This window comes from Schistocerca piceifrons, chromosome 1 (genome assembly GCF_021461385.2).
Source record: "Schistocerca piceifrons isolate TAMUIC-IGC-003096 chromosome 1, iqSchPice1.1, whole genome shotgun sequence".
Taxonomy (NCBI): domain Eukaryota; kingdom Metazoa; phylum Arthropoda; class Insecta; order Orthoptera; family Acrididae; genus Schistocerca; species Schistocerca piceifrons.
In genome coordinates, this window is record NC_060138.1 from 495,516,901 (window position 1) to 495,540,369 (window position 23,469).

Sequence of the window (23,469 nt, forward strand, 5' to 3'; positions counted from 1 at the left end):
ATTATTATTATTATTGTTATTGTTATTATTAATTTTTTTTCATATGTGCCAATTACACTTCCTCTTATTTTCACCTTAAACAAGCAAGGCTAAAATCGAACAGAAACATACACAAGGGATGGATAAACTCCTGGTACTGATATATCCTTTGCTAAGAAGAAAGCTGTACCTCATTCAGAGGACAGGGGGGGGGGGGTCAAGAGTTGATAGTATTTTAAGTCCTCCTGTCTGTTGTTAAAATGGGCAATACACTTGCACTTTGATCAGAACATGAAACACTCAAAAGATTAAGGTAAAAATATTTTTTACATTACTAACCAGAAGCAAAGTGCAACAGCAATCCAAATGAAATTGAGGGCCCAGATAATATCACGTTAAAATTGAGTGTCAGCTCATTGAGCACCAGATTCACTTATTAATTCCTCACAGTTGCAGTAAACAACCAAGTACTGACAAATGGAACATCACATTAGCTTGTGTAGACACTGTGGGCACCAGCAACAGATGTTAGTTTCAAAATCTCCTAAGGAGATTACGCAATTAATCAGATAACTAAAAAGTAGTAATTCTGACGGCTATTATGGTGATTCAAACAGAATATTATAAGTTATCTTTGTAATCAGTCAATTACAATTGAGCACATTTCCTTATAGACTTAAATGTCTTGTAGTAACTCTTGTCTTAAAAAACTGGAGATAAACAAACCACCTCAAATTAAAGACCTATTTCACTCTTTGGACTACTTCCAAACAGTTCAAAGAAAATGGGCTGTGATAAATAGTGACTCATTTTGCTGAGCAGAACTTGTTAAGGGGCATCCAGGTGGCACAGGTTGTGAAGCCACCATTAAAATCGAGCATGTTCTGGCATAGGGTGGTAAACTTTGCTTGTGGCAAGGTTAAACCGTGTCCGTTCATTCAGATGGAGACGACGTGTGGCGCTGCCCACATAAAAGGCTGTGCTAAAGTTACTACAGAGTTGGTAAATTATGTGACTGCTTTCACATGTAGCCTGCCTCTGAGAGAGTAGAATATGCTTGTTACTGGATTGCAATAAGACATGCTGGATGGGCACAAATGACAGGTAATTGCATGTCGGTCTTCCACAGGGATCTGAACTACATGGCAAGAAATTGGTGTGGTATAAGGATGGACAAGGATATTTCATAGTTTTTGTGGGTGGCAAAACCAACCTTGTGGCAGATGGGAAAGATGTTCCTCATTGCTGGGCATAACGATTGGTAGACAAATTGGTGACAAAGAATGAGGTTAAGGTTTTCCAGTCCAGATTGATATTGGGTAATAAGGGGTTTCGTTTTTTGTAGACGGTCCGTGAGGATGTCAGTGAATTATGGGAACTTGTGGATATGGCACAAGAAATCAGTATGAAGGCTAGTTTTGGAGGGTAGTTCCTGCCTGAAGACCTTGCTTTAAACCTTCAGCATAGTGGACAAGGGATTGATTGTCATTACAGTTGCACAGTCTGTGGTGACCAGACTTATGGAAGAGACTTTAATGTGAAAGGGATGTTAGCTATCAAAACAAGGTAATGTTGATGTGTGCAGACGTTTTTGAGCAGTCATTGTAAAGCTGGTGTGCTAATTCAGGAGACTTATGCAAAATATGGGTGGTAGAAAGGTATTAAGGCTGTGGAGAAATGATGATAAAATCTTCACCCTGGGTCTGTATCAAGAAGATATCATCAATCAACTGAAACCGAACAAGAGATTGGGACGTGGGTTGTTAGGAAGGCTTTCCTCTATGTAGCCTACAAAACGATTGGCATATGGAGCTTCTTAACTGTGGTACATATTTGATTGTATATTGCCCTCCCAAAAAGGAGGACTTGGATCAGTATACTGTTGTATAAGAAATGGGAAGGTGGGTTGGAGACATCAGGACATATGAAGTGATAGTGTTCATTGACAAGGAGATCATGTGACAGGAAGCTATTGGTGTAAAGAGAGGTAGTGCCAGCAATGACAAGCGGGAATCCAGATGGTAACAGGGTGGGGATTGTTGAGAGGTGACGAAGAAAGTGGTTCAGGACCTTGATGTGGGAATTTAGGTTGCAGGAAATGGATTGATGGTGATGGTCCAAAAGAACATCAACTTCTTTTTCTGTGGGAACACTATAACCAATTAGTGGACCATCCTGCGTGGTTAGGTTTATGGAATTTGAGGAACGTGTGGGGGGGGGGGGGGGGCGGGGGGGTATGGGAAAGGCAGTTGGGGTGAGGGGGGAGATGGATTGAGGGAGAGATTCTGGAATGGGCCAAGGAACTGGAAGTTATGCTGGATCTTTGGAAAGGGATCAAAATTGCAGAGTCTGTATGTGGAAGAGTCAGACAGCTGGCAAATACCTTCTGTCAGGTATTCATTGCCATTCTTCTTAGTGATAATGGAGCCTTTGCATGCAAGGAGGATATTCAAACTAAGGTCTATTTTAAGATTGTAGATGGCTGCTGTGTCTTTGATCAAGAGCTTTATATTCGTGGAAAAAATTTTCGAAAGAAGAGGTTGGTGGTTGGTTGGGTGTGGGATAGGGTCACAATGGGACAGAAGTGTGAACTAGGGGTGATAAGACTCGGGGTGTTGATTTTGATCAGCTTTGACTTAAAATGCATATCATTAAAAGTTCTGTCAGCACAGGAGCACTGCAAGGGTGGGGAGGGGATATGCTTGTGCAGTCTGTGAAGGAATCTTCTTAGTCATATGCCTTGCTGTCGCTGACACATCTGTTGGAGTGGAGATGGGACATCCATTGGTCAACATGGTTGTTCATCAATGCTGGGGAAGGCGGTTTTCACAGATAACAGGCATTCATTAATGCAAGTAAGACAGCCAATTCATTATGTTATCACAGGTCCACAGAGGTGCCATCTGTCAGTGTCATCCACATATTTCTACATTTGAATATTTTTGAAATTGTAATTGTTGAGTGCTTAGAAGAAAACCAATTGTTGCAGCACTTTTGATAGATGATTGAGCTATTTTCACACAACACTGTACTTAAGTACGGAAGGCCTGCAACGTGGCTACAAAAGGCGGTGACTAAGTGTGTAAGACAAGTCTTTCATGTGTCACATAACTGGGAGCAAAAATTGACTAGAACTACATAGGTTGGTTGTGATGGAATGTGATCTATGAAGGCGATATTTGGGTAGAGTATCCCTCATTTTAAGGTTTGGCAAAGTTCAAATGGTAATGGTAAAGTTTTTCAAGGTTTGGATGGTTCTGAAAAGGATGGGGAGGGGTCACATTTTACTGGTAAGTAGCTTCTCTGCAATGTATAGATGGAGACTGTCCCTCCCCCCCCCCCCCCCCCCCCACCAGCACCCCCTCCTCTCTCTCTCTCTCTCTCTCTCTCTCTCTCTCTCTCTCTGTCCCTCTCTCTCTCTCTCTCTCTCTCTCTCTCTCTCTCTCTCTCTCTCTCTCTCTCTCTCTCTCTCTCTCTGTCCCTCTTTTCCTCTCCTCAGGCTTAATCCCATCATTTTTATAATTATCATAAGTATTAATACACATTATGTCTGTGCTGCTCAGAGTCACTGAGTCCTCCTCTTTCACCTCCCAGCATATCTCTGTCCTCTCCTTGTTCCACATTATTATTCTCATCCCTTTTGGTCCAGTCTTTTCCTACCCCTTATACTCATTAGACAGCACCACCACTGTCTTGTTCCTGCAGTTGTCAAGTTATGAAAATTTTACAGTGGCACACTCATTTCATTTGAAACCATTTACATATTGTCAGTAATCCAGTTTTAGGTTACAGCCTCATTTAAAGGTCTTGGCATTGTTCATATACACTACCCATTCACATGTGTTGTCCATTTAAAAATATAATGTTTGCACTGAAATGTAAAATTTTATATCTGATATTTATTAGAATATACATTGTACTACATAAGAATCAAATGCTAGGAGAGTACACAACCAAAACACTGACATGCTGTGCCCCATCTATGAGGCATATTATCAAATACTTCCTGGTTAATAAGTTCAGTTTTACTGTTTGTGTAACTATTGCACATTTAATTGTTAACATTAAATGGATTTTCTGTCAGTGTGTAACAACAATATTAAACACCAAATGCTTGTTAATGTTCCGTAAAATTATATTTACTTTCACACCAGCTCATGGCTTCTTAGGCCATTGTCAGGTATCAGCTGAATGTCACATACACAGATAGAATGACATGCGATGTAATACGTATTATTTATGTAGAAAACACATAAGATACAAAAATTATGGCATGGATAGTGTTTACATCCTACAGATCTAGTTTCACTTCACTAAAAAAAGGAAAAGACATTTTTTATGTGGAGATACATTTAGTAGCAATTTGTGTAACTAAAAATTATTCATCAGTTGTCACCTGACAATGGCCTGAAAAGGTGAAAGTTGGTTTGTGGCCAAAAAAATATAATTTTGCAGAAAATTTTATAGTGTTTCCCTTTTACAGTTGTTAACATGTTCTACCAAGATTTAATATCATTTAATTGTTAATAATGCTCATTCATCTTAGAACCCAAAATAATTTATATGAGTGCACATAGGCTGATATGGGCAAATATGAGATTTTAATAGAGGTTGATAGGAATATGTCATTGTGATTTACTTCAAAGTATAATTACTGACTACAAGATTTTAAAATATACCAATGTGCATTTCACACTTTTCTCTAGTTACATTGATTTTCTGTTCTGTCAGTTTTATTTGAGTACGTCATAGATGAAAACATTGGTGTAATATTCTACAATTTTTGTGATTCCAACCATTTTCGATTGTTAATGCCAACACCATCATCAGGTTTATATTTATACCTGATAAACGGCATAACAGCCATAACCAGTTTGTAAGATTAAAAAATAAATACTGTAAACTATGAGGGTTGACTGAAAAGTAATGTCTCCACCTTCGTAACTCTTCAACAGTTGGCAGCATTCGTATGCGGCAGGTACTGGCTTGTTCCGTAGCCTCTTCTCTACAGCTCCAGTTGGCGGGAAGCCTTAGCATTGAACGGTTGTGTTGTTAGAGTGAAAAGTATGGAACCCTGCACAGACGGTCGGTCAATGCGATTTAAGCAACATGCAGTCATTGATTTTTTGACAGGAGAAGGTTTCACCCCAAAGGAGATTCATCAGAGAATGAAATCAGTTTATGGTGATTGTGTTGATGTGAGTACTGTGCGTTGTTGGGCAAGTAAGTTTAAAGACGTTGAGGCGGGAACATCTGACCTGCGTGACAAACGAATCGTTGGACATCCTGTGACAGCAACCACCGAGTTTCACAAGCAAAATGTTGACAGATTGGACAGTCATTGTATCACTCAGAGAGAAATTGCAAGGACAATCGTCATTTCACAAGAATGTGTGGGTCACATTATTGCGTTACTTGGCTACCGGAAGATCTGTGCACAATGGGTACCCCGGATGCTGACTCCTGAAATGAAAGTACACAGACTTGAAATGTGCCAGGAACTCCTCTCGCATTATGAGAATGAAGAAGCACAGAAGTCACATCAACACAATCACCATAAACTGCTTTCATTCACTAATGAATCTACTTTGGGGTGACACCTTCTGCTGTCAAGAATTCAATGACTGAACATCGGTTAAATCGTATTGACCAACCGTCTACACAGGGTTCCCTGCTTTACACTGTAACAACACAACCGTTAAATGCTAAGGCTTCCCACCACCTTGAGCTACAGAACAAGCCAGTACCTGCCGCATACCAATGCTGCCAACTGTTGAAGAGTTACGAAGGTGGAGGCATTACTTTTCTGTCAACCCTGGTATTACACCAGTGTTTTATGTGTTTTCATTCACAATTTTCTGTAATTCATTCATTTATTCATTCATTCATTCACACATTGTGTTCCACAAATCCCATCGAGCAAGAACATGGACTGAATCAAGTTTTACATAAACAGGCAGAAGCAGCCACTGCAGGTTACTTGTGTGACATATACTGGCGATAAATCATGACTAGTGCTAATCTACACACACTGATAACTGTAGCAATTAGTTCTAGATTACGTTATATGATCAATGAAGATTAACTTTATTGTAACATCACAGGAGCATTGTACTGAGAGCTGCTATTTATGAATAATTTTCACAGAAACTGTTTTGTTTTGGAAAGGGAAAGGGATTAGTCGCAAATTTTTCTTCAGTGCCAACTGGAAATATATGGTCTCAACTGAAAATGAGTCTCGTTTTGAATTAATTGTTTTTGTTGTACTGTAGATAAGTGGTTTGTAACAAAAATTAAAGAAAATATTGTCTCTTTCCAGTATTGATGCGAGATCCAATTCTTCAAGATAAACGTCAAGAACATTTTATTTTCCAGAAATATGCTCTTGAGTTAATGGAAAGAGTTTCAGGCAAAGCAAAGCCCTCTGGTACAGAGCTTGAGATTTCTCTCGCTAATATGCATAGGGTATGTATACACAGCACTAAAATATTCTGTTTCATTTCTCAACATCAAACAATGGAAACTCCTGGTAGAAGTACCAACAATGTAGAAAAAGAACAATTAAATAACACTTACACAAAGCTTTTAGTGATAGTCTTCATCAGCAAAAGAGAAACACATACCATTCATATACATAAGAAAGCACACCTCACGCACATGTGCGCCAACTCCAGCATATTAGGCATTTTTATCAATAGGCCGAGTCCAACAGATCTGGGACTTGTGTTCAGATTTGTATATGGCCAGTACAGAAATATATGGAAGAATGAAAGAGCACAGGAGGAGGAAGTGGAGTTGGATATATGAAAGAAGCAACTAACTAGAGCCTTTGTTCAGCTACTATGCACTAAGAGTGATCTGGCCTTCGTTTCACTTCCAGAAAGTATCCAGTGGAAGTGTTTCATAATTTGTAGTTCAGTCATTTGTCCAGCATGACTTTGTTCTTGCCACCAGCCAAATATTGTCTTGAAAATCAGGAATCCCCAGAGAAATTGAATTTATTGAAAAAGTGAAAGAATTTTGAAAGACTCATAGAACTGTATGGCACTCAGGGAGGTAGATGGTGGGGGGAATTTGAACTGGTAGCTGGCAAAATGAAAAGTACTGAGTAATTTTATAAAAAATCTCTCATATTCTGTTTTGGAAACAAATGGCTGTGGAGTCACATAAGGAAGGTGAAGAAGTGTATCTAGTTGTTGTAATGTTTATTGCTCAGTTGTGCCTGCCTTTGGTATGCTTGCTGACCTTTGGGATCTTCATATTTGTCCATGGATTCACAAGCTCCACAGTCTGTTTCCCCATTATGTGATTGTTGTGTGAGATAGATTCTTTAATTTGCCTGTGTGTGTATATGTGGAAGGGGGGGGGGGGGTCCTTTTCCAGGCACACCATGTGCAGTTTAGTGCTTTGCAGTATCATGCTTTAACTTGACGATGACCATCTTGTTAAGAGTACGATTTGTATGGGGTGGATAATACGAATCATTGGGTATATTTCCTCCTGGTGTTTTTGCAGATATTTACAATTTGGTTTTTGTGACGTGTAGCTGGATTAAAGCCTAAAAACACAGCTGTAATTCCCAATGCCAGGGGAAGCCATCAGTTTGTTTTCACTTCCAAACAACAAATAAAATTATATTTAAAATGTAATTTCACATACCCATTTCATAGAGCAGTCCCAAATTAGCTTAGTACAATATTTGTTTCATTGATATATCTCAACAAGGAATAAAAACATGAAGAATAACCAGTATTCCAGCATTGACTCGTGTGCCGTCCTGGCTCGCGTTGACTGCTACCACTGTGCAGCAGTGTTATTGAGTTGCTGTTGAAGAACTGTCTATTCTTCGTATTTTACTGTCACAGGTCAGTGAAATAAATGTTGCTCTAGACTAACGTGGGACTGCTCTATGGAACTGGTATGTTAACCTCCATTTTAAAAAATCATCTTCCTTGGTACAGGAAACAGAGAGACACTTTCTGTTGACATTGTGTATTGCATCAAAGACGTGATGGGCAGTATTTATTTGGTATGACTCCATCTGCTCATTGCAGAAACAAACTTGCAAATATTGCAAAAGGAGCTTCCAAATCTTTGTCAGAACACCAAAGAAAATGCGCTTGATGACTCTTATGTTCGAGACACACCCATTATATAAGCAAGCACGGACCCATATTTGTACTTGCATGTTTTGTAAATCAGCATTGAATATTCAGGCTTCGGTTCTTTTTTTACTAATTCCGATACACTTCAGTACTTTGCACACTTTCTCGCAGTGTCATGCTTCAAGTTAACAATGACCTTAGTGTGTACAGTTTGAAAAAATAGGCCTCATTGCTATCAAAATCGATGATATGGCTTGATGAGGATTTGTCATATATTAAAGTGTGGCACAGAATAGTGAGGGACAACAGTAGCAATGGAATTCCATGGAGCAGCAAGAGCTTATAACTTACAGCATTGTTGATAAGACTGTAAATAACCTGTCATTTTGTTTTCAGTGTTTTAGTGTCTTGCTAATGATTTAGCTATAAACATCTCCATCACTATAAGCAAAAAACTTCGGTCATAAGTTTTTCTGCTGTGTTTGTCTAATGTCATTAGTTTTGCAATCAAGTTGAAAAAGTCCAACAGCAGAATTAAGAACAACCCATGCATTATTTTTTTTACAAATACCTTGTGTAGCTTTCTTTGCTTTTATTGCTGCACGTTTCCATGTGAGTACTCCATTATTTTGGCTCTAGAACACCAATTTTGGAGATTGCTAATGGTATTTTACTTCTCTTTGTTCTTAAAAAGTGAGTCTGATGTCGAATTTTAGTTTTGTTTTCTTTTTACTGTTGAGAGTATAAGTCTATTTGAAAATAGATCCTAAAGTATCACCTGATTGTCATTCTATTTTAAAAGACAAACAGGAACTACTTGGTTCTATAAAGGAAATAAAAGGAATTACACTATAAAACGCCCAGTACTCTACGTACAGAATTGTATAAAACACACAGTATTCTTTGCTGGAAATTGTCAACTAGGTTTAATGGACAAAAAATGGGTAAGTAAATAGATTTTGATGGCTTTCCATGCACTTTGCTGAAGGAAATCCACCAAGCAGCTATAATTTTATGAAATTTGTTAGCAAACTGGTTTTAAAGTGTCGTAGTTCTATTATCATTTCCCTACAAATAAGAGAGTCTGTCAGTATTGAAATAAGCTTTTGTGGTGGTTGGTGTATTCTGATGTTTATATGCTTATTTTACAAATTTAAGGAAAATATATGTATAAATGTCATTAATGTTGGGGAGTGTATGACATTCACCAAATAATAGTTGCAAGATTCAATGCGACAAAGGTTGATCATATAGCTGGAAGAATATAATGTGTATGTCACTGTGTCGGTTTGCAGCAGTGGTCCCAGGCATGCATCTGTGATCTTGAATGACTCATTGCCTCCCTTTCAAGTGTCTATTCTTTGTATGCTCATTGTATAGTTACTCAGTCTGTTAATGTATATTTTCGAATTGTCACAGGCAAGTGTAGTCGCACAGACTCGAATCCAGTATAATGACAAACAGCTGTATCAACTCATACATCAGCATTTACTATCAAGAGGCCTGACTGACTCAGCTGCAATACTACATAGAGAAGCAAATCTCCCAGGAGCCCCCTTAAAAATTGGCCCTTCATCAAACTTTCCTCCCAATCCATACAGAGTATGTTCTACACCGCCGGGACCCTTGAGGGTAAGTTATATGTTCCAAGAGTATGTTGATAAATCAATTTCATTGTAAGACTATGTTTTTATTACACCATATCTGAAAATGCTGAATACACCATAAGTGTTGTGTTCTGTCAAATTTTTACGTGTTTAAAGCTGCACTTTGTCACAACATTCTGAGAAAGCAATGTTGTGGAATATGTAACTGCCTCTGTGGTTATGAACATTAGTGATAGTTTCAGTTTATGGTTAAGTGAGTATAATTTTTGCCACACTTATTGTTACTTGAATTAAAATTTAAAATATGTCAGGTTCTTATACATAATTGTTCTACTTTTTTTTCTAGCCAAGGCTTTCCAGCTTTTCTCCAGGCGTCTCTGTTTCTCATCACCGTTCACAAAGTACACCTACCACTACAGCATCTTCGAGTAAATCTTCTATTCCACCGTGCCAAAATTCATTGGTTACACAGCCCATCAAACTTAATTTAGCTAGTACAAGGTAAGATATGTTTTGCTTGTGTTTCTTTGTAAACATTGCATTAATTATTGACCAATTTTGTTCAATTTTATATAATTTCAGGAAAAGTGACAAAAGTGAACTGGGAAACATTGTTAATACAAGTACACCTAACACCACTCGATCTTTGCAGAAGCAAATATCTTATGAGCAGAGTGCTGTTGTGGCAGCAAATCAGCTCCTGAAAAACAATTCCGGTACACTCCCAGAGCCAAGCATTACTCTGGATTCCATCATCACAGAGTATCTGACCAACCAGCATGCTCTTTGTAAAAACCCAATGGTTCCTTGTCCTCAGTTTAATTTGTTTGTGTGAGTATACCTTAAGTTTCTGTACTACTGGTTGAGATGGCAAATAATGTAATGCATGGGGAGAACTGAATAAGTGATATGTGTACTTGATAAGCAGTTCTTCTAGATGAATTATATCAATTTGACTATATATTGTGAGATTTTCACTTTTGCTAGTTCTTTCATATTGAAAAAATAAATTTCTGTATTACTACTACACACTAAGAGATTGTCCTTAGATAGATTTGATACTGCAGGTTTTGAACATAGTTGAAGGACAGTGATTGTTGTACACAGTGTGTTACCACATGTACGACATATTATACCCTGTCCAGTCACATTAATGTGACGACCTGTCAAAAGCCAGCATAACAATCTTTTGCAGTGCAGACCACTGTGAGACATGCAGGAAGAGTGTCACTGAGGTTCTGGAAGGTACTGTCAGGGATGTTGAGCCGTGCTAACAGCAGTGCCGTTGCCAGCTACACTAGGGTTCTCGGTTGGGAATCCATGACACGAACAGCCCAATTGAGCTGGTGCCACAAGTTCTCCATTGGGTTTAAATCCAGGGAGTTTAGTGACAAGGGGAGTACAGTACTCACCCTGATGTTCTTCAAACCATGCACGTACACTGTGAGGTGTATGACACATTGCATTGCCCTGCTGGTAGATGCCATCGTGCAGAGGAGAAACAAACTGTTTGTAGGGAAATGCAGGGTCCCCAACGATAGATGCATACTTGTGTTGATCCATTGTGCCTTCCAGAACGATGAGGTCATCCAGGGAACGCCACAAAACCATTCCCCCGGCTGTAACACTCCCTCCTTGTTTGCTTTCAGACGTTTCACACTGTACATGCCAACGGCCACCTGTCCAATGAAACACGGAATGTGATTCATCTGAGAAGTCCACCGCTTGCCACTCAGTGGACATCCAGCTGTGGTATTGGTGTGGAAATCCCAGCCTTCTTTGGCGATGAGCCCACTGATGCAAGAGACCCATACACAGCAACGGTCACTGAACATCACTTGTGGAGATAGTGTTGGTAGCCCCTTTGTCCATCTGAGTGGTCATTTGCACAGATGTTGTATGTCTGTTAACCTGTAGACATCTTTGCAGTCATTGTTCACCCATGTCACTTATGGCCTACAGTGCACCACAAGTGCATGGTGCTGGTTTTGCATAGTGCAATTTTGCTGTGCACAGTATGCTTTAACCACAGTGACATGCTGAAAGTTTATAAATTTGGCCATTTTGGAAGTGCTTCGACCCTCGGCTCGAAAGCCAATGATCGTGCCTTTTTGGAAATAAGATAAATCACACTGTTTCTACATTGCTGCAACAACTGCACTGTTGTTTTCCGCATTCTCCTTCCGCTGCTAGTATTGCCACCTGTGAATGGTTATTGCATGTTAGCATCGAACATAGGCAGTGATTGCATTAATGTGACTGGACTGTGTAGAACAGTGTTAATCATTTTTGTATGTATTTTTATTGGAGGAAACGAATATAGTAACATAGTTCATTTAGTTTGTGATAGAATGTGGTATTGTAATTTGCTATTGTACACTTGCTATTAGTGATGTAACGTCAGAGAAAATAAAACCGATATTCCAAACTATGGAGTAAGAGGAATGCGTGACACAGGAAATAGTTCAGAAATGACTGTGAACAAAGTGTATGATGTCCCTTTTACATTTGTTGAAATTGCACTAGGTCTTGTGTAACTTGAAGTCTCAGATCTTGATGTAATGAAATGATAATCAGGAAACTGATGCTTTGAAGGGTGTAGCTCAGGCAGTAGATAGATTTTAAAGTGGCTTCTCCCACTTTATTCACCCTGTAATGTAGTTGATGGCCAGTTCCAGCTTTATAGATTAAAGTTTAAACAGGTAAAGAGGCATGCATCTGTTCCTTCATAAAAATATCTGAAACAGAACTAATTCAGAGTCACATTATTTGATGTACTTTACAGTGCACTCTTAACCAACATAATCACGTTACCCACATGCTTGCCAGTCACTGACTTCTTTGTACTGACACTGAGATGTTAGTGTCATTCTAGCTATGTGCAAACACTCACTCAAATCGACATGATGATTATATCCGAATGTTATACTATTGTGGACTGCTGATTTTCGGATAGGAGTGACTATTTAAAGATAGGTGTAAGCACATGATGGGATTACTGAAACTATTTAATGTTTTGAAAATCAGCTAGGTTCTATTTTACTCTTTGGCATATACTTAAGACTTTACTATTATCTGGTGTATGAAAAATGTTGAAGGTTAGTAAACCATAAAATTATATGGAACCTTATTATGTGTCTGTAGCCTGAACTCTCCTATTTATGAGTATGGCATCCTTCTTGATATAAACTTTTTCTGATCATAAATTATTCAAAATTGTAATTAGTGACTGAATTAGTCAGTGTGAAGTGTTATCTGATACAGAAAAAATCTTGTCGGCATTAAAAGAAAACAGGCAGTTGAAATGGTGAGTGTCTAAACTTTTAATATCAGTTATTTCATAAGTTAATAAGTTAAATATAGTTTGAAATAGTGGATTGTAGTTGAATTAAATCAGGTGATGCTGAGGGAATTAGATTAGGAAATGAGTTTTATTATGTGGGCAGCAAAATAACTGATGATGGCCGATGTAGATTAGCAGTGGCAAGAAAAGCATTTCTGAAAGATAGAAATTTGTTGACATCAAATATAGATTTGAGTATCAGGAAGTCTTTTCTGAAAGTAGGACACATTCTGAGACACCAAGGGATCACCAGGTTAGTACTGGAGGGAAGCGTGGGGGAGGTGGGGGGGGGGGGGGGGGGAGGTAAAAATCAAAGAGGCAGACCAAGAGATGGATGCAGTAAACAGATTCAGAAGAATGTAGGTTGCTGTAGTTACTCTGAGATGAAGAGGCTTGTACAGGATCGAGGAGCATGGCGAGCTGCATCAAACCAGTCTTCGGATTCAAGACCACCACCACCACACAACAACAACAACAACAATAATAATTTAAGATATGTTAGTCATAACTTTTAATTACACAGACTTCTAGGAAAATCAGTTGCATCATTGTAATCAGGAAGGTGAATATGAACAAGTCAACTATAAATGTACATGAAATTTTTTATAAATAACAATTTGACATATTCCTTTACATATTACATGTGCAGCTGCATTAAATATAAAAATGCAAAAATAATGGGAACCAAAAACATAACAGATTTAGAAGTTCCAACTTTCTACATCTGAACAATCTTGATTCAAAACTGCTATTGATGAGCTCTTTGTAATCAGTAGTAGATCAGAGACAAGGGCAAAATGTTAATAACTAATCTATATTCTGGTGTACTTTCTTCATGACAATAACAACTTTGTTTGTACAAACAGGATCTTGTGCCCCTTCAGTGTAAACTGTGCAAATGAGGGAGCCCACTTGAGATCAGTTTCAAATGTGTGAATTGCAAAAACACAAAAAAAAGTACAGTCGCCCATTTATTATTGGCAACAATTGGCTAATGAAAATCTGCAAGAGAGCGTAAATTATCACTTTCAAGCCAACCGTTTTTCAGATCAGCAGCACATATACATTAGTAACTATTTCCTTTGGTGCTTTCTGAATACAGAAGTTTTGCACAGTTCCAAACTGCTGCCATACACTGTTGTATTATTTAATTGCCCATGGAGCATTTATGGTGATCTGATTTAATCATTATATGAGCCTCATCAGGTATGGTAAAGAAAATGGAAATAATCATTTTCAGAAGTACAGTCTTCTGTGCTAGAGGAGGTAATGTGAAGCAGAATTTTTAATTTTGGCAAACACCATGATTTTACAGTTTATGAATAATTTTAAATGTACTAGAAGTAGCTACTTTATGTACATTTGTTTGAATTGATGGACATGAGAAGAACTGCATTCATAACTACTACTCATTTAATTATATCTGGTTGACCGCCAGAAAATCGGGGGCTAAGATATCTAGTAGACTGTAATATCATTCGTAGATGTATTCTGGAATGCAGATCATCCAGTTTAGTTTTTCCCAGGTGCTGTTTTTGTGCTATGTAACAGTTTGTTAACTGCTTAAGGGCTTTTTATAATGATTAATGTCCTTGATTTGCTCATCCAGTTTTCTCTGATTTATTTGTAATATATTGTACTCCACAGACCTCACAAATGTCCAGACCCTAAAGCAAAAAATAGTGCACCAACAAACTTCACATCACGTGTGTTGAGGCGGACATTGGGCATTGGCTGTTTGGAGAACACGAGGCTTGATAAAAGACTTGCACATAGTCGTTTTTGTCCTGTGAGAACCTTCAGAATGGGTGATGAAGATGGCTACTTCACTTGCTGTGCATTTTGTGTGAGTGTGTACTTTAAATAAATGATATACAAATCAGAATGTCTTATTTGCCACTTAGGACACTTAATTAACTGTATTGCTTTATGCCCTTGTGATATTTATTTGTCCTTTTAATACATCCTTTTGCTTACATTTTCAGCCAACAGAACAATTTGTATTGGTGGGAACACATCATGGTGAGGTCCAAATGTATAATCTTCACACTGGAGTGGTATGTGGAAGAACTGTTGTCTAGATTTCAAAAACTTTGGTTGCATAGCCTATATGAAATGTATTTAATGAATATGGTAAAAGTAATTCTTGCATTGTTTGTGCAAGTGCAAAACTTCAGTAGTAGAATAAAGTACTTTTAAGATTTTGTAATTTGGCACTAGTTTCTTCATGCATTTGTAATTACTCACTATATGTGTGTCTAAGGAACGTACCAGGTGCCTGTTATTGATAATTCTGGTGTTACACCTATGGAAAATTTATGCACAGCAGCATTTCACTAAATGAGTGCACAGATTAATAATAGCTCTTGAATACAACAAAAATTGGGAGTTGGGTCAATTCACATTGTTATGACTATTCAGTCCACTGTAGAGCATTCAGTAAAGAAAAGGATGGTTGTAAAAAGGTGCATACAGTTATCAAACACTACTAAGGGTCCCTCACATTTTCACTAATTATTGCCCAGTACTGAGTATTGCACAACAATATTAACCATCTGACCCTTGCAGTTTGCACAATATATTCAAGCAGACTGTGGAGCTTTAAAAGTATTGACCCTCAGTCAGTGTATTGTGCATTGTGTTGTACCATCTAAGGTGATATCGCACAATACGCGACAGTTCCTGCCAAGACTTCGTGATTTCTGGACTCATAAATAATCAATACAGCAACTCAATACGAATACATCACGAAAGACAGATGAAGGAAATCATCTGTTGTAGTGCATTTGGGAGGGGGGGGGGGGGGGGTAGATTGATCACATATTTAATACTTATTCAGTATTTAGCTGCAGAAACGTTCAACAAAAGAACACTGCAACTGCTCATTCTTTCATTTCAAAAGTGCTAATTACTTGTTGCAGGAATGAATAACAGCATTACCTACTGATCCCCTACAATAATGCACTCATATCTTCTCTTTTCAGGTGTGTAGATCACTTCCAGCATTGTGGAAAGTGAAACCTGATGAATTTTTGAACATAAATTCATTGAAAGATTCTTCATTTGTCCTTAAAATATTCATCAGAGTCTGTTGCAAGTTCTCTTAACATTTTAGTATGGCCACGTGTAGAACGCTTCCTAAACCTCTTTTCTGCCCATTCTCAATTCATATTGCATTTGTTTTTGCAGCACAAAGAGGCAATACGTGCAAGTTGTACATCATTGAGCACCAGCACGTTTTCTGTGAAGGAAGGGCTCTGACATAACCCGGGCTTAAATATTGCACCGTTCTTGGCATTGCATGTTCCCACGGTATATTGATACAGTATTATTGTGCAATAAATATTGAGTGTGCGGGGCCCCTTTAGATAAATTTCACAAACCAAATACGGAAAATGAAGTAGAAATCACAGTAGAGTAATTAAATGTTAGGCTTGCGTGTTGGGTGTTTCAAAAACTATTGTCCTTCCAGTTCTATCTTTTCTTTACAGTTGTCACTTTGTGTGTGTGTGTGTGTGGTTGTGTGTGTGTGTGTGTGTGTGTGTGTGTGTGTGAGGTAAAAGAAGGCCACTTGTAGACATCAAACTTCTTTGTGTTGTACTTAGTAAACTTGCATTGTCAGCTTGCACCAGTTTGTTGGCACTTTCATGAAACCTCCTTGGAAGTTGAAAGATAACCAGAAATTGCTGGTTTATAGAACTGCTCTGTCCTTTGTATTTTAAAATGAAGAAGAAATTGAAAAATATGAACAAGGCAGTGCTGATCACAATAAATTAGTCACTTTGTGTTTGATTTGATTGTTGTTTTTATGTGTGATAGCTTCTGCTATTACTACTAATACTAATTTTATTCTTTTTTATCACCACCCTGTAGGAGGAGATCACATTCCAGGTTCATGAGTCATATGTATCACACATGCAGTTCAACAAAGAAGGATCTCTCCTCCTTACATCTTCTCAGTGGCAGAGGCCTTTGTCAGCAGTATGGAACGTCAAAAAGTTTTTTGATAAAAAGTAATGGTTTTTTCATATATTATGCCATATATATATTGTGAAAGTTTCCACTCACTACAAACATTTAATATGTAATTTAATAAGGAGAACTGATGAGAGTTGCGAAATAACTTTGTTTTTCTGTTACATCACCGTTATTCCTCTGAAACATTTTAAAGGCATCAGGCGTCCTTTTTTTTTTCCTTCCCTTTTTTGTGCTTAGAAATTTTTCTAACTTGTTGGGTATGTGCTACGTTTGAGACTTTATATTTTATTGAAGTATAGTGTGCATAGAGAGATGATAAAAACATAATGTGCACTTGAAGCAAGAGTACACTAGCAATTTACTGAATTGTATGTGATTATGGTCACAGATAATATCAAGTTAGTTGTTTGCAAAGGAGCTGAAGAAATATACATACTCCAGCGTGCTCGTCTTCTGATTCATATGAAACTATCTTGTATTGAATATAACATATTCTTCTAATTAATACAACTAACTTGAAAATTTCTTGGCTGTCTGAATTCAGAACTACATTTTGTATTGAATTTGTTTGTCCCCATCACCCACAATTTTTATAACAACCGCAATTTCACATTAATAAAACCTTTATGGCAGCAGCTGTAGAAATGGCAATGTAAGCCAATCAGTCGGGCCCTCTGCTGCCACCTGTTCACTTCTTTATTAAATTTCATGCATGTTTTTCTGTTTAATAGGTTTAAGCTCATCTTTTTAACTGTAAATGTACATGCAGCCAGTCTGTAGTGCAATTTTCATTTCTTCTCAACAGCCAGCTACACAGCTCATTAAGGAATCAGTGTCCATTGGTGGCATCTCAGGAAGGTAGCAGTTTACATATCTAGTGTCATAACTCGACAGGATTTTTCAGCGTACTTACATGGATCCCTCATTTGAATGGGGAGCGATGTGGGATTTTTCAGGTCTACCGTCTCATTGGCATGTGAATGCCGTTGTGCAAGGGAATAAGTCAGCGTCAGGGTCTAGGCGAGTTTTATCTGGTCTATATGGTCGGAGACAGTACAGAAAGACTGTGGTATCAGGCTAGGGAGGTAGAAATGAAGAAACAAGCTTCTGGGTTGGTAACTTGGTCTGATTTTAGTGCTTCTTTGCAAGTTTATGTGAACGTGTCAAAGAGCAGACTAACTTTTGACAGTTCAGCGGTATGTACCAGCAAGGATGCAAGTCCTTTTTAGTGTACAAGCTTAATTTAAAGAATTCTTTCAGTCATAATTTTCTGCTGTCGGCTGATGGACACTCGAGGCTCGTCTGCTGCCACGCGGAGTGGCTGTGAGGTTTGAGGTACCGTGTCACGGATTGCGCGGCCCCTCCCACCAGAGGTTCGAGTTCTCCCCTGGGCACGGGTGTGTGTGGTGTTCTTAGCACAAATTAGTTTAATTAGTGTGTAAGTCTAGGGACCAATGACCTCAACAGTTTGGTCCCTTAGGAATTCACACACATCTGAACATTTTTTGGCTCGTCTGCTGGCAGAAACTGTTGAACTGTGTCCTGCTCATCAACTCGTGGCCTTTTTATTCTGTGTTGGGGCTGTTTGCTTATAGATGGTACGTTTCCCACAATTTGCATAAAGCTAGCTTGAAATCGACAGTTTCTTAATGTTCGCAACCTCATATTAGTCGGGTGAAAGCATAAAGCACTATTCATCTTTAGCTAGTTTTCCAGAATTTGCCACCCTTTTATATAATACAGTATCAGATTCCTCAACTGGCTTCACCCCATTCGAGCTGTTTTTCAGTAGAGCCTACAACATTCTCGGGATCCTACAGTGGAATTTTGCCAAAATGCAACTATGAAGATTACGTTACAGAATTGAAGGGATGTGCCAGATGCATTAGGTGACAAGAAGTTTTAATAAGGAATGTAGGGAACGGAACAAGGAATACTACGATCGCACACAAAATCCCAAAGAATGTAAGGCTGAGAACAAAGTATTACTACATGACTAAAGCATGAAAAGAGGGAGGTCAAAGAAATTAACAAGCCCATGGAGAGGGCCCTTCCATGAAGTACTCCAGATAATTAATAAGAAATTCATAACTGTACCTACAAACAAACTAAAAAGGTTCATCTAACTTTAGACATGCAACTTAAAGAAGAAATTGAGAAGGGTGTTCTGAAATAGGAGGAGAGAATGGGTAAAAACTGTACAACAGGTGGTGAAAAATGACATTGCATACACTGAGTATAGGTGAGGGAGACATCGTGATTGGTCCTCAGAGACAGGCCAACCCCCAAACACTTTGTCTCTACTAGCCTAACCCTGGTAGCAGTAGTGAATATGAGGAGGAGACAGAAAAGGAAGATGACAGCAAGAAACTTAAAAGTTTGACCATAAACATCAATAGAGTAAAGACAGTCCCTTTCACTTTTTACAGATAGCCCCATCACCAAAGCTACTTGGAGCCCTTGAGATAAGTGGGTGGACAATGACAACCTCACACCAGTATAAGCCAGGCGCTTACTGGATACAGGAGTTCCGCAACTTCCTGGAAGTGTAATACGATGCGGAAGGGAAGGTACAGATCACCAATGTCAGATGTTTGAGCGGCTCAAAGACTTTTTAAGTAACAGTACCCAGTATGTTGTCCTCAACAGCGAGTGTTCATTGGAGACAAGCATATTGTCAGGAGTGTCTCAGAGAAGTGTGATAAGACTACTATTAGTTTCTATGTACGTAAACGATCTGGCGGACAGGTGAGTATTAACCTGTGGTTGTTTGTTGATGATGCTGTGGTGTATAGAAAAGTATTAAAGTTGAGTGACTTGTAGAAGGATACAAGATGACTTGGACAAAATTTCTAGTCTGTGTGATGAATTCAGCTAGCTCTAAAAGGAGAAAAATGTAAGTTACTGTGAATGAGTAGGAAAAACAAACGAGAAATGTTCAGATAAAGCTTTAGTAGAGTTCAGCTTGACACAGTCACTTCGTTTAAATATCTGGATGTAACTTTGCCAAATGACTTAAATCTAACGAGTGTGTGAGGATTGTGTTAGGGAAGGTAAATGGTTGACTGGTGTACTGGGAGAATTTTGGGAAAGTGTAGGTCATCTGTAAATGATACCACTTATAGGATGCTAGTGCAATCTGTTCTTGAGTATTGCTCTAGTGTTCAGGATCTGGACCAGGTCAGAATAAAGGAAGACGTAGAAGCAATACAAAGGATGGCAGCTAGGTTTGAACAACACGAAAGTGTTACGGAGAGGCTTCGGGTACTGAAATGGGAATCCGTGGAGGGAAGGCAATGTTCTTTCCAAGGAACACTGTTAGGAAAATTTAGAGAACTGGCATTTGAAGCTGACTGCCGAATTGTTCTACTGCCGCCAACATACATTTCATGTACAGATCACAAAGATATGAAAAATTACGTTTTACACAGAGGCATATAGACAGTCATTTTTCCCCCCTCTCTGCTTGCGAGTGGAACAGGAAAGGTTATGACTAGTAGTGGTACAAGGTATCATCCACCATTCTATATGGTGTCATGCGGAGTATGTATGTAGATATAGGTGCTACCAGTTCATGATTTCAAAAAACAGTTTGTCAGACATTGAGGTATTAACCCTTGCATGATATTTTGATACACAAACCATTGCATCAGGTCTGTTTGACTCAAAACTAAAATGCAAAGCAGAATACAATATACCAAAATTACACAAGATAATTATTTAGAATATACATTTTTATTCCCTTTTAAAAGGATAAGCATTTCAGTGATATTTTGTTCATCATTTATTTCCAAATAATTGATTTTTGAATATGAAATTCAAGTAATCTTTCAAGACAGAGATCAGAGATACAGTATATTACACGTTACATAGTATATGATGCTCACCCTTTGTTGTCATCTTCACGGGACATGCAGATCACATCAACTTAGTGTGGTGGGTCTTTTTTTTTTTTTCCCTCCATACATGCTTCGAACAAGTCTCGCTCGCACAGTGATATGCTTGCTACCACTTGGCTATATGTGACACCTTCTTTTACTAGGCAGAAGTAGCTGGTCTTGTTCTTCACATGATAGCATGCTGACACCAATTCCTCTCCCTGCTAGATAAAGCTTTATTTTTTATAATCACAAATTTTGATGTATGTAAGAACCATTTTAGGCATTCTTCAGAAATTCAACCCTTGCAGCTTTATTACCAGAGCTCAGTGTGTGTAGGATATATGAATTCAGAGCAGACACTGTTAATGGCCATCTTCTTATTCTCCTGACAATGCTGTAGTTACTACATAACTGTCTCTCTTCCACATTTGTATCTTAGTAGAACACTAGAACTTCTGGCATTTTCCAAAAGTCCGTATTTTCATCGATCTTTCCATGATAATGCATAACGGAAATTTACAACAGATCGCCATTTGGCTGGAACTTGAGGCTGTTGTTGTTGTTGTGGTCTTCAGTCCTGAGACTGGTTTGATGCAGCTCTCCATGCTACTCTATCCTGTGCAAGCTTTTTCATCTCCCAGTACTTACTGCAACCTACATCCTTCTGAATCTGCTTAGTGTATTCATCTCTTGGTCTCCCCCTACGATTTTTACCCTCCACGCTGCCCTCCAATACTAAATTGGTGATCCCTTGATGCCTCAGAACATGTCCTACCAACCGATCCCTTCTTCTGGTCAAGTTGTGCCACAAACTTCTCTTCTCCCCAATCCTATTCAATACTTCCTCATTAGTTATGTGATCCACCCATCTAATCTTCAGCATTCTTCTGTAGCACCACATTTCGAAAGCTTCTATTCTCTTCTTGTCCAAACTATTTATCGTCCATGTTTCACTTCCATACATGGCTACACTCCATACGAATACTTTCAGAAATGACTTCCTGACACTTAAATCAATACTGGATGTTAACAAATTTCTCTTCTTCAGAAACGCTTTCCTCGCCATTGCCAGCCTACATTTTATATCCTCTCTACTTCGACCATCATCAGTTATTTTGCTCCCCAAATAGCAAAACTCCTTTACTACTTTAAGTGCCTCATTTCCTAATCTAATTCCCTCAGCATCACCCGACTTAATTAGACTACATTCCATTATCCTTGTTTTGCTTTTGTTGATGTTCATCTTATATCCTCCTTTCAAGACACTGTCCATTCCATTCAACTGCTCTTCCAAGTCCTTTGCTGTCTCTGACAGAATTACAATGTCATCGGCGAACCTCAAAGTTTTTATTTCTTCTCCATGAATTTTAATACCCACTCCGAATTTTTCTTTTGTTTCCTTTACTGCTTGCTCAATATACAGATTGAACAACATCGGGGACAGGCTACAACCCTGTCTTACTCCCTTCCCAATCACTGCTTCCCTTTCATGTCCCTCGACTCTTATAACTGCCATCTGGTTTCTGTACAAATTGTAAATAGCCTTTCGCTCCCTGTATTTTACCCCTGCCACCTTTAGAATTTGAAAGAGAGTATTCCAGTCAACATTGTCAAAAGCTTTCTCTAAGTCTACAAATGCTAGAAACGTAGGTTTGCCTTTCCTTAATCTTTCTTCTAAGATAAGTCGTAAGGTCAGTATTGCCTCACGTGTTCCAGTATTTCTACGGAATCCAAACTGATCTTCCCCGAGGTTGGCTTCTACTAGTTTTTCCATTCGTCTGTAAAGAATTCGTGTTAGTATTTTGCAGCTGTGACTTATTAAGCTGATAGTTCGGTAATTTTCACATCTGTCAACACCTGCTTTCTTTGGGATTTGAATTATTATATTCTTCTTGAAGTCTGAGGGTATTTCTCCTGTTTCATACATCTTGCTCACCAGATGGTAGAGTTTTGTCAGGACTGGCTCTCCCACGGCCGTCAGTAGTTCCAATGGAATATTGTCTACTCCGGGGGCCTTGTTTCGACTCAGGTCTTTCAGTGCTCTGTCAAACTCTTCACGCAGTATCGTATCTCCCATTTCATCTTCATCTACATCCTTTTCCATTTCCATAATATTATCCTCAAGTACATCGCCCTTGTATAGACCCTCTATATACTCCTTCCACCTTTCTGCTTTCCCTTCTTTGCTTAGAACTGGGTTACCATCTGAGCTCTTGATATTCATACAAGTCGTTCTCTTATCTCCAAAGGTCTCTTTAATTTTCCTGTAGGCGGTATCTATCTTACCCCTAGTGAGATAGGCCTCTACATCCTTACATTTGTCCTCTAGCCATCCCTGCTTAGCCATTTTGCACTTCCTGTCGATTTCATTTTTTAGACGTTTGTATTCCTTTTTGCCTGTTTCACTTACTGCATTTTTATATTTTCTCCTTTCATCAATAAAATTCAATATTTCTTCTGTTACCCAAGGATTTCTACTAGCCCTCGTCTTTTTACCTACTTGATCCTCTGCTGCCTTCACTACTTCATCCCTCAAAGCTACCCATTCTTCTTCTACTGTATTTATTTCCCCCATT

At 38.6% G+C, this 23,469-nt stretch overlaps 1 protein-coding gene across 1 annotated transcript in view; it reads left to right on the forward strand.

The window, feature by feature from the left end:
• Window positions 1-23,469, forward strand: part of LOC124795922 (DDB1- and CUL4-associated factor 1-like) — a 252,209-nt gene that overhangs the window by 196,143 nt on the left and 32,597 nt on the right. The window contains exons 18-24 of the mRNA XM_047260006.1: window positions 6,299-6,444; window positions 9,504-9,716; window positions 10,038-10,192; window positions 10,274-10,522; window positions 14,682-14,880; window positions 15,020-15,091; window positions 16,908-17,047. Of these exons, the coding sequence (XP_047115962.1) occupies window positions 6,299-6,444; window positions 9,504-9,716; window positions 10,038-10,192; window positions 10,274-10,522; window positions 14,682-14,880; window positions 15,020-15,091; window positions 16,908-17,047 (1,174 nt within the window). The remainder of the gene's footprint in view (window positions 1-6,298; window positions 6,445-9,503; window positions 9,717-10,037; window positions 10,193-10,273; window positions 10,523-14,681; window positions 14,881-15,019; window positions 15,092-16,907; window positions 17,048-23,469) is intronic.